This window comes from Microcebus murinus, chromosome 6, assembly GCF_040939455.1.
Source record: "Microcebus murinus isolate Inina chromosome 6, M.murinus_Inina_mat1.0, whole genome shotgun sequence".
Taxonomy (NCBI): domain Eukaryota; kingdom Metazoa; phylum Chordata; class Mammalia; order Primates; family Cheirogaleidae; genus Microcebus; species Microcebus murinus.
Window position 1 is genome coordinate 43,230,645 of NC_134109.1, and position 12,396 is coordinate 43,243,040.

Consider the following 12,396-nt stretch of genomic DNA (forward strand, 5'->3'; position numbering starts at 1 on the left):
TACCCGGGAGGCTGAGGCAGAAGGATCACTCGAGCCCAGGAGTTTGAGGTTGCTGTGAGCTAGGCTGACGCCACGGCACTCACTCTAGCCTGGGCAACAAAGCGAGACTCTGTCTCAAAAAAAAAAAAAAAAAAATTTCAGGAACCATTCAAGTAGAGTGTAAATTCTATTCTGAAAACATAGGGAATTTTTTGCTTTTGCTTACTTTTATAATCCTATATAATTGTATTAAAATGAAACAGGTAAGGCCAACAAGATGGAGGAACAAAGGACTCAGAATCAAGACCTAATTAGGTTGTAGAATCATCAGCATCTGATGTGTGGAGTTTAACAGGCAGGGGGGGGGCTAACATAACTCATGGCTTTTGGCCCCCAGTGGTCAATGATTATGTCCTTCACCAAGGTAGGAATCGGGTTTATGGGGGAGGTAGAGTTCAGTTTCTGACATGCTGAGTTTGCAGTGGCGGAACATCACTTGATACCTAGTAGGCAGTTCTAACTTTGGGGTTTGGAAATCAAAATTTGGTTAGAGAGTCTATTCAGGACAGTAATCAATGGATAGCCTGCTGAAATAATCCTTGAGAATCATCAGTCTAGATAATTTGACCTACACACAAACCCACTTTTCGTCTTTTCCTTCTGTAGTTTAGCGGTCCCCAACCTTTTTTGGCACCAGGGACGATTTTCATGGAAGACAATCTTTCCACAGGGGTGGGGTGGGGGTTTGGGATGATTCAAGCGCATTACATTTTTTGTGCACTTTATTTCTATTACATTCTAATATATAAGGAAATGATTATGCAACTCGGCAGAGGCTGGGGACTCCCTGGTTTAGAGATACATTCAAACGCAGATTACCGATACTCTTCCTGATCCATCCCCTTATTCATCGCGGCCCCCCCCCCAAGAAACTTGAAGGGACATCCTAACCATCTGTGTCGTCCAGGTTTTCTTAGATCATGGCCCAGGGTAGAGAAGGATGGTTGACCACTTAATTAAAATTAACTTTTCAGAAAGCTACAACTTTGATTTTGTATGTTTTTCGCTGGTTACTTATTGGCAAGGTATTATCAGAATACTGTCAAACGCATTTACTTATCCTCACCGCAGTAGGTAGGTACTGCAATTATATCCATTTAACTTGAGAAAATAGGCACAGGGAGGTTAAGGACTTGTCCCAAGGCACACAGCTATTAAGTAGGCGGGTGGGCCAAAACTCAACCTAGTTCCAAGCCCCAGCCCCACCCAACTTTGTCGTAGAAATTTAAAAGCACCCCACAGCGAATTAAATACCTTCCCTGATTCTGTTACCATTACGTTTTTTCCCAGAACCCTTAAGGCGTGGTATTACTATATTTTGCACAACTTTAAGGCTTTAACTCATGTCCTGGGCCTGATCCAGCAGATGACATTTTGTTTGTTGGACTTGCCCCTCTAATAATTTTCCCTCCTTCCGGACCAGCAGCCCCTCAGCAGACACGAAGAGCGACCGCGCGGGGAACGGTCTCCCGCCGCCGCAGAGAGCTCCGGGAGGCTGGGCTAGGGGTTGGTCTGGATCCTCGGCCTCCCCCGGCCCCTCCCCAAGCCCCTCCTCCTTGCCCAGAATGCACCTGGTTAAAAACAAAATCCCACGTGACTGGCTCTGCTCTCAGGCCATCATGGCGTCTCCCAGTGGGAAGGGATCCCGGGCGCCGGAGGCTCCTGGCTGCGGGCCTCAGCCACTCTCCCGGGACCTGGTGGACTCCGTGGACGATGCGGAGGGGCTGTACGTGGCTGTCGAGCGCTGTCCGCTGTGTAACACCACTCGCCGCCGGCTGACCTGTGCCAAGTGCGTCCAGAACGGCGATTTCGTCTACTTCGACGGTCGCGACCGGGAGAGGTACGGCGGCCGCCACGGCTCTATTGTTTGTTCTCCGGTGTCTTCTCTAGCCAGGTGACCAAAGGCTGGAACCTGGGGCTCCCTGTCCGGGCCCCGGATCCTGGCTAAAGGAGGGGGAGAGAGGGAGGCTAGCTGCCGTGTGCCGGCTCTTTACTGCCAAAGGACTGGATGGGGGCCAGATGAGGGAAGGTCGCTGTTTCCCCATCACCCACTCGAGAGGAGATTGACCCCACGGTGCTCTTGAGTAGTAGGGTAAAAAAGAATAAGTGGTGACTCTTCTGGAGAAGTTTTCTCCTGTTGCTGCCATAGAGTTGGATTCTCAGCTCTTTGCTTTATATACTATGATTAATTTAAAAGCTTGGTTTTCTGCTTTTAAAAGCACATTCATAGACATTCTCTAGAGGAGAGAGTAGAAGAAAATCAAATAACTGTTTAAAGGGGATTTGGGCTTGGTTTGGTAGTCTGTGTCACAGGTGGACTTTGTTACCAGACTTGTTTACTCTAATGTGTGAACTAGGACTAGCTGGTTGCTTCCTTTTTCCTTCCCTGCCTCCAAAGAATTTTTTGGATTTTAAGAAATTTGAGATTGTGTTTTGGCTTTGTTTTAAAATTCAGACTCGGAGCTGCAAGCCTTAGTTAAGAGAATTGCATTTAGGAACATGTCTTGGTTTCGTTTTGAAATCTGAACAGAGCTACAAGCCCTTGGATGAGAGACTTGGAAGATTAGTGTGATTAGCGGCAGAGTCTTCCACTCTCGACTTCTTTCCAACAACTTAGTATCAATAATAGTAAGATAGCCAACTTTTTGAGCACCAAAGTTCGGGTATTAATTCATTTACAACAACCCAATAACTTATCACCAACTTACTACTGAGTAAATGGTACAGTGTCTTGTCCTAGGTCACAAAGATAAGTGTAAGAATAGAATTAAAATCCTGATAGCCTGAATTTATATATCTATGCACTTGACCACTAGCCAGCACAACGTCTATGTTTGGGGATGTTTTGAGTTCCTAGTATTCCTGTAATGGTAAATGTTCTTTCTCTTTTGAGGGACCTGTGGGACAGAATCTTTTTAGTTCATTGCTGTGCCTTATTGATGTTCTTGATGACCTTAGAAACGGCTGACATAATAAATGATAGCTTTAAGAATTAAACCAGTTGTTATAAGAATACTATGTATGTGATAGAAATGTCTAACTAATGAAGTTTATCAAGGGTTCAGTTCTGGACCTTCATCCATCCATACTTTTTTCTAGACTTATTCCTGTGATTTAAATGCCATCTATATACCGAAAACTGGCAAACTTGTATCTCTAACCCAGACCTCTCTGAAGTCTGGAAAACAGTCTCTGGCAGACTCTGAAGTCTGCCTATTCAACATCTGTATTTAAATTTGCAATACGTATCTCTATTTAATATGGCAAACTGAACTCCTTATATTCCATCATGAATCTATTCCTCCCATGCTCATTCCAAACCTGTAAATGGCAATCTCTCTTCCTTTGGTTCAGGCCAAAAAACCTTTCAGTACTCCTTGACTCCTCTCTTAAGCCACCCTATCTAACTAATCCCATCAACAAATCCCATCTACTCTTCAAAACCTCTCCTAAATCTGACCCTTTGACCATCACGTGATCTGATCTACTAAAGGATTATTGCCTCTTGTGTCCTTGCTTCCACCCTTACTCCTATTTTAGTATAATTTCCATATTGCAGCCAGAGTAATGCCACTCCTTCATTCCTCTGTTCAAATTTTCCAGTTTCCCTAAAGTAAAAGCCAGAGCCCTTAACCACAGTCCTTTATTATCTGTTCCCCCTCTGACCTAATCTATTTTCTCACTTACATATTCTGCTATAACACCCCAGCCTTCCTGTCAGTCCTCAAACATACCAAGAACAGACCTTCAGGGCCTTTACAATCATAGTCAGATAGTCAGGAATTCTTTTTCTCCCAGAAATCTTCAGGGCAGCCTCCTTTATTTAATTTTTTTTTTTTTTTTTTTTGAGACAGTCTCACTCTGTTGCCCGGGGCTAGAGTGCCATGGCTCCAGCCTAGCTCACCGCAACCTCAGACTCCTGGGCTCAAGCACTCCTACTGCCTCATCCTCCTGAGTAGCTGGGACTACAGACATGCGCCACCATGCCCAGCTAATTTTTTTCTATATATTTTTAGTTGGCCAATTAATTTCTATTTTTAGTGTCTCGCTCTTGTTCAGGCTGGTCTTGAACTTCTGACCTTGAGCAATCCTCCCGCCTTGGCCTCCCAGAGTGTAAGGATTACAGGCGTGAGCCACCACGCCTGGCCCTCCTTTTTTACTTTAATACTATTTATTTTTGCATTGTCCAGCTAATTTCTTTTTTTTTAGTAAAGACAGGGTCTCGCTCTTGCTGAGGCTGGTCTCGAACTCCAGAGCTCAGATGATCCACCCGCCTCGGCCTTCCAGAGTGCTAGGATTACAGGCTTGAGCCACCAAAGCCCGGCCCTCCTTTGTTTCCTTTAGGCCTGTCTTCATACATTATAACCAATGATATAAATTCTGAGGGCAAGACTTTATCTGTTTTGCTAGGCCTGTTGGCTCACACCTGTAATTCTAGCACTCAGGGAGGCTGAGGTGGGGAGGATCTCTTGAGGTGAGGAGTTCAAGGCCAGCCTGAGCAAGAGGGAGTCCATGTCTCTACTAAAAATGCAAGTTAGCCAGGCATGGTGGCACATCTCTGTAGTCCCAGCTACTCGAGAGGCTGAGACAGGAGGATTGCTTGAGCCCAGGAGTTTGAGGTTGCTCTGAGCTAGGCTGATGCCACAGCACTCTAGCCTGGGTGACAGAATGAGACTCTTGTCCCTCCCCCAAAAAAGACTTTATCGGTTTAGAACATTGTATCCTCATATAGTAGAAGCTCAATAAAGATTTATTGAATGATTGAAATGAATCTATCCATTCTTCCCAACCTCAATCTGTTTTTGGACTATTTCAGTATTATACATCATGATTCATTTTTCATTTTTTACTAAAGCTGGAAACCTGGGAGTTATCTTAGATTTTTCCTCTTCTTCTCTCTGTCCAAATAATCAGCAAGTCTAATATAGTCTGATGCCAAAATATATTTTGAATCTGTCCACTTCTAGTTCAGACTATCATCATTTCTCTACCTCACAATAATTAGTTCCTTTGACTCATAAGAAAGGAACATGTGTCTTTATGTATACTTTTGTGGATAATATGAGTTTGACACATAGATTGGTTGAAAAATATCTAAATATCTAAAATATCCTTACTTTTTTGTTGCTCCGTGGGAATACTTCCTTATAACATAGTCCTTTCCTCATCTCCTACTTTGCCCCCAGTCCTAAACAATACCCACTTTCTTCTCTCCTTTCTCATCTGCCTTTTAACTTGTTTGCCTCCATAATGGATAAGGAAGAGGAATGATATTAAGCATTACCCCCAACACAATCTTAAACTGTATAAACTGTTGGGCATTTTAAAATTACAGGTCTTTTAACAGGAAAATAATTTTCTGATTGCATATTTACCTGACACCAAAAATAGCACTGCTACCCAATAGATAACTGATAGGTTGAAGTAATCTTTCCAATCAAAACTGGGAGGAAGTTAGTTAATAGTTCATGATTGGTGGGGGAATGGGACTAGGAGGATCTAAGGATACCTGGGGAAATGTGCCTGTTGGTTTAGGAGCCTGTGATTTTCAAGTGTGGATTAAAAAGAAAGGCAAATTTTATGAGCATATGTATATTGTTTTTATAAGTATGTTTTCAGGAATGATGCTGCATTACCCTCACTGGTGAGTTTTAAGAATCTATGGTTACACTTTTACCAGGAAACAGAAACACTGGCACTAAACAAATTGAGAGGTGGGATAAAAGACAAGGAAGACATTTAGATGATGTTGCAGATTTCAAGGGAAACATCCAAAAAATATCCTTAGATATTCTGTACTCCCTCTAGTATCCTTCTGGTTGTCAGTCACTGTGGCCTATAAAAATCTACTGTCTTGAGAATTCAGTTCTGTATGCTGAATTCAGCAGAACAAAAGCCTACTGGTGGCTGATTCCCCATCATTAGACAAGAGCTCATCAGTCTTACTACTTTTTGATTATGTCCTTCAAGAGGGGTCTCAACTCCCATCTCATGCGGTTTATTAATAGTTTTTCCCCAAGAAATGTGTATCTGCTAAGAAAATATAACTTGTTTTTAATCAGTATCTCTGGCTGCTCTTACCATCATACCTTTTAGAATTTATAAAAGGTTTTCACATTTACTATCTCTTTCCCTGCCACAACCCCATGAATTATTGACCTATTTTAAAGATGAGGAAACTGAGGCTCAGAGATATACCTAACTTAATCCTGGGCTATGCTGATCCTTAAATTCATTTCCTGATTTGAACTACATTTTTATATAGTGCATGTGTAACAGTATCCAAAAGCATCCCATTTTATTATACAGATTGAGATATATCTTGGAGGTCATATGTGCTGTAGTGAATGAAGGGCTGGGATCAAGCCCAGAGAGACAGTGCCCTCAGCCTGTACACAGCCTCCCAGTTTGGAGTATTTTGAATTTTTACATTGACAAAACCACAATTGTAAAATACATGTTTTTTTAGAAAGCTAAATATTATACATATGACATTTGAAATATTAAAAATGTTTTTAGTTCAAGCATTATAGAAAAAGGAAAATCACAGTTCTACCATGTGAAGGTTCCTTTGTTATGAGGTATAGTACTCAATATGCTATGCTTATTCTATGCCAAAATGGGATCACACAGTACATACTATTTTGCAGAGTTTTTTAGAGGTCTGTTGCATTTAATATAGCTGAACATCTTTTTCATGTCAGTACACACAATATTGCTTATTTCATCCCAGCTATAAAATTTTTTTTTTAATCCAAAATTAGGATTATTCAGTAACTCCAGGGGGGCGGGGGGAAACATTATAAAACTATCCTTTTTGTTTTTCTGCTTATTTACTATCTTTTAAACAAAAATGAATTTTTCTATTTTATGTGCAGAAAAAGTGAATGTTGTTAGGACTGCCCTATTCCTAGCTTTGTAATCCCTCAGGCTTTTGTGGTTGGATTCTGTAGTTGAGTTTAATACATAGTAAGATTAAGTGCAAAATCACTCATTGCAATGAAGAAATGGGAAGCTAATAAATATCATATGCTTGGCTATGTTGTCTGTACCTGGGGCTTACACATTTATTTTATTTAATCTGTACAACCAAGTAGTATATAAGCATTATTCCCATTTTACAAGTGAGAGAACTGAATAATGCCTTGTTTCTATTTTCTATTAATGACTTAATAACCTTCATTCTTGCCAATGGAGTATATTTTCACTATATTTTCTTGTGTCCTAAATATTCCAACATAAAGTAAAAGAACCATCCTGGTAAGGACCAGTTTTTTTCCATCTCTTATTTGCATATAAACATTATACCCTTGTATGCCTAAAGAATTTAAGGGAGAAAAATTTGATAGCTAGTGATTCTTAGTATCCTGATTCAAGAGATACTTAGTTCTTTTGCCATCTCTACTTAAATATATGATTAACCAGGTTGCTCACTTATTTTAAAAGAAAAAACTGCTTTAGCAAATACACTATGAGGGTAGAAAAATTGCTCTGCTTGCTCCCCCAGGCACATCTGTGTCTCCCCTACTTACCTGAGATGTCCCACTGCCTTAACTCTTCTACAGCAGCCTGTGCCCGAATCATGCATGGCGCAAGTTTCCTACCACTGACATGAAGGCCAGTGCTCATTCCACCCCACCCCCACCCTGAGATTTAAGGAACTCAGAAAAAAATAATCTGTCTCAATGGACCTAAGAACTCTTGATACTTTTGGGGAACTGTGTACTTTTCATAGCAGGGTGTGATCCTCAAAAGGGGAGCATGGGTAATTTTGATTGAATGGTGCCTTCTTTTCTGATTATAAAGGTATATATGGTTATTACGGAAATCTTGTAAAGCACAGAAACACAAAGAGGGAAACAAATTTTACCCATTTTTACAACCATATATATATAGTTTGTTATTTTGCTTTTTAAAAACCCAACCTCATAAGAACATGCTTATATCTTGGCCTATAAAATATTTTAATGTCCTTTATAGCAATATACCATCATGATTAATCATTCTATTGAACATTAAATTTTTTTCCAGTTTTTTTTGTTATTACTGATTTTGTGATTAGCACCTTCAAACATAAACTTTTCATCATCTCTGTTCATTTCCTTAGGATAGTTTCCTTAAAATGATTCAAAGAGTTGAATATTTTTTCAGGCCCTCAATTGCTTGTTTGAAGGGTTATAGTTTTTTTGCTTTTCTTACAATAGTGGTGTGTGCTCAGACTTTTCTATTCCACAACTTTAGGGAGAAAGTAAACATATAGCCCTAGGATAAGGGAAAGAACTGGCAGGCAGGTGGGGATTAGAGTTATTTTATGAAAGGTGCTATGCTTGGGACATAGTAAGTGCTCAGTAAGTTGTAGATGTTGATGCTATTTATCCCTAGCATAGCATTAATAATATGGATCCCTTAGAGTACGTTCCCTGGTGCTGTTTTCCTGGTAGTATGGAGCAGATTTATGTGAATAGTCTCACCTGTGGGTAGGCCCACGCAGCTGCCCATGCTTGTAGCCAGGGAACAGAGTGGAATTATGAGGTTCACACTCTTCACCACCACCTCATTAGCAGCACATTCCCATGACTGCTGTCCCACTTGGTGTGCTGAAACACTTGGTGCAAAACAAATTAAATTTTATGTAGCAGAACTTCCACTGCCTATAATGCCTTCCTTCTCTTAACAGGATTAACTTTTTTTTTTTTTTTTTTTGAGACTCTTGTCTCAAAAAAAAAAGGATGTATAAAAGAAAAATGGCTAATTTCCCTGATAAATAATCCTTCAAGGAAAAAAAAAAAACTATAGAAAAATGTAGGACACAGACAGGGAAATAACAAAAGATAAATAAGTAGCCAGTAAGATGTGAAAAGGTGTTGAACCTTTCTAATAGTGAAATAAAGGGAAATAAATGAATTATGAACTATCTTTTGAAGGGAGAGGTGCGAGGCCAATCAGATTGACAAACGCTAAAAAGAAATGTCCAGTGTTTGGGAGAGAGAGAGAATATTGGTTCTGTTACCTGCTGTTGGTAGGGTCATAAATTACATTAAATGTTTTAGAGGAAATTTGAGGATAACTGTCAGAATTTTGCATGTAAATATTCTTTGACTCAGCAGTTTATTTATAGGAATTTCTCACAGAGAAACTTAAAAGCTTGTAAAGATTTGTGCAGTAAGATAATCATTTATATCATTGTAATAGTAAAAACTTGGAAGGAATTAGCAATGTTTATCAGTAGAAGCTTATAAATGAGTAAGTTCATTCAATGAAATGCTGTGTACCTGTTAATGAGAGAGATAAATATGTCTGGCATGGAAAAAGATACAGATATTTTATGTGACAAACCTAACTTGAAAAACAGTATGTAAAATATGGATTCCAACCACCTTTTATTTATTTCAACAGATTTTGTTTTTTTCAACATTTTTTGTTACATGGATGAATTGTATTATGTTGCAGTTAGGGTTTTCAGTGTACCCTTCACCAGAATAGTGTAAATTGTACCCAATAAGTGGATTTAATCCATCACCCCCCCACCCTTCCACCTTCTTAGTTTTCAATGTGTATTACACCACTTTATGACCATATATACCTTTCGTTTAGCTTCCACTTATAAGTGCAAACCTGGCATTTGTTTTTCCATTCCTGAGATACTTCATTTAGGAGAATGGTCTCTAGTTCTGTCCAGATTTCTGCAAAAGACATTATTTTATTCCTTTTTATGGCTGAGTAGTACTCCAGAGTGTACGTGTGTATATATGCACACATACACACACATATATACACCCCACACACATTTTCCTTGTCCACTCATCAGTTGATGGGCGTGTAGGTTGATTCCATATCTTTGTAACTGTGAATTGTTCTGTGATAAATATTCAGGTGCAGGTGTCCCTTTTTATAAAATAACAACTTTTCCTTTGGGTAGATATTCAGAAGTGGGATTACCGGATTGAATGGTAGGTCTATTTTAGTTCTTTGAGGAATCTCCATACTGTTTTCCATAGTGGTTGACTAGTTTGCATTCCCACCAACAGTGTGTAAGCTTTCCCTTTTCACCACATCCTTACCATCTACTGTCTTTTTGACTTTTTAATAATGGCCATTCTGACAGGGGTAAAGTAGTACCTCATTGTGGTTTTAATTTGCATTTCCATGGTTAGTGATGTTGAACATATATTTTCATGTTTGTTGGCCATTTATCTTCTTTGGAAAAAATCTGTTCATTCTTTACCCAATTTTTGATGTGTTTTTTTTTCTCCTGATTGAGTTCTTTGTAGATTCTGGATAATAGTCCTTTGTCAGATGTATAGTTTGCGAATGTCTTTTCCCATTCTGTTGGTTGTCGATTTAATCTGTTGATTATTTCCTTTGCTGTGCAGAAACTTTATAGTTTAATTAAGTCCCATTTATTTATTTTGTTGTTGCTATATTTGCTTTTGGGGTCTTAGTCATAATTTCTCATCCTTTTCTTTAAAGATATATATAGACTTAAGTCTGGTTTGTTTATGGTGACTGTTTATCTTTCCATTTCTTGGAAACCATATTAAGAAAGCACAGAATTGTGGGATGAATGTTTTATCTACTTTCATGAGTGGTAGGATGGAGAATGCAGAGAATGGATGAGTGTACCAAGTGAGCAACTGAAACGCTGACCCACCCACATTCCTTGATATCATCTGCTCTTTAGCTTTGTTAACACCACCTATTTTTAATTTCCTTCATGAAGGATGACTCATGAAGCATTTGAAACAGTAGGAATTATCTTTATTATTCCTGCTGCCATTTGTATATTTTAAGAGTTTTTTCTGTGCTGCTTTTGTTTGTTTAACAAAGCCCAAGAGGATCACCAAGCTCAATATAAAGCTGGACACTGTTGTCTGTCATCTCTGATTTGTTTTAGTGCAAAATGGTATTTCTACAACAGATCTGAAAGGAGAACTTTTACAGCTTCTAAGATTTTGTCATCCATGTCAATGCTTGCATGGTTTGAGAGCCTTGTGAGTTTGTTTTCTACAGGTTATTGGTATCATTAGAACACAAATCACCATACTATCCTCATGATGTGAAGTAAATACCATGTTAGTTTTTCATATTTGATACAAGGTAATGGAGGCATATAACAAGTGATATATTTAAGAATACCCAGTCTACTGCAGAAGAATATATAACTCGATTTCTTAATATTCTAGAGCAGTGGCCCCCAACCTTTTTGGCATCAGGAACCAGTTTCATGGAAAACAATTTTTCCATGGACAGGGTGCTAGTCTGCAACCCGGGAGTTGGGGACCGCAGTTCTACAAGATGCTTTGTTATGTGTTGCAGGCACATAGTAAATGCCTGATAGATTAAGTGATGAGTCTATGGGTTTGTCTACACTCCACATTGGTTTCTGAGTTTTCTGATAACTGTTTCATGCCATTGCCACTTTACTGGACATTGCAGTGCTGTCCAGTAGAACTTCCTGCAATAATGGAAATGTTTGATATCCACACTCTCCAGTAAGCCACATGTGGCTATTGAAATATGAATATAGTGCAACTGAGGAACTGAACTTTTTATTTTAATTAAGTTTAAATTGTGACATTACAAGTATGTAATTCTGTCACATAATATTGCCTCACTGCTTTTTATTAATATGTATTGTACATTTTCAGTGACTGTTAAATGTTAGGGTCATGATTAGACCATTTTATTCCTTCCTTTTAGAATTAAATATTTTTGGGTGTGTTATAAACATGGGGTTACAGAAATGATATTTTGGAGAAACTTCTTTTCTCTTTGAATTATTTTTAGGGCTATCATGGTCTGTTAATATTGTTTTCCTTTATGCTAGGAATTCAGGAGGCAGCCAAAAGCTTATTTGTGGACACCATACCATGTCACTGCAGCATATGACATTATCCTTGTTCCCTTAAATGATTAGTGGGCCACTGTTCACTCCATTTACAACCAGTTCCATAATGTTAGTCATAAATTTTTTTCCCCACCAAATTCTTTTTAAGCAGCAAACCACATTTTAGGTGCTCAGTAGCCACATGTGTGGCTGGTGGCTACCATATTGAGCAGCACGGATCTGGAAGATTTGAATGACACTGTCAGCTACCTTCAACTATTAATAGTTGACATTTATAGAACACTACACAACAGCTGTAGAATACACATTCTTTCAAATACACATGGAACTTTCTCCAAGGCAAAATGTGTATAAGGCCATAAGACAGTTTCAAGTCAAAAGATTGAAATCACAGAGTATATTCTTGTGATCACACCAGAGTGAATTAACTTAGAAAACAATAAGTTACCTAGAAAAGCCCATATATCTAGAAATTAAACAATAAACCTTTTTTTTTTTTTTTTTTTTTT

At 38.9% G+C, this 12,396-nt stretch overlaps 1 protein-coding gene across 1 annotated transcript in view; it reads left to right on the forward strand.

Annotated features, from left to right (window-relative positions):
• The first annotated feature begins 1,621 nt into the window (after window positions 1-1,621).
• The window catches only part of ATG14 (autophagy related 14), a 35,998-nt gene continuing 25,223 nt past the window's right edge, over window positions 1,622-12,396 (forward strand). Inside the window, exon 1 of the mRNA XM_012757930.2 lies at window positions 1,622-1,879. Within this exon, the coding sequence (XP_012613384.1) occupies window positions 1,659-1,879 (221 nt within the window). The 5' untranslated portion in view covers window positions 1,622-1,658. The remainder of the gene's footprint in view (window positions 1,880-12,396) is intronic.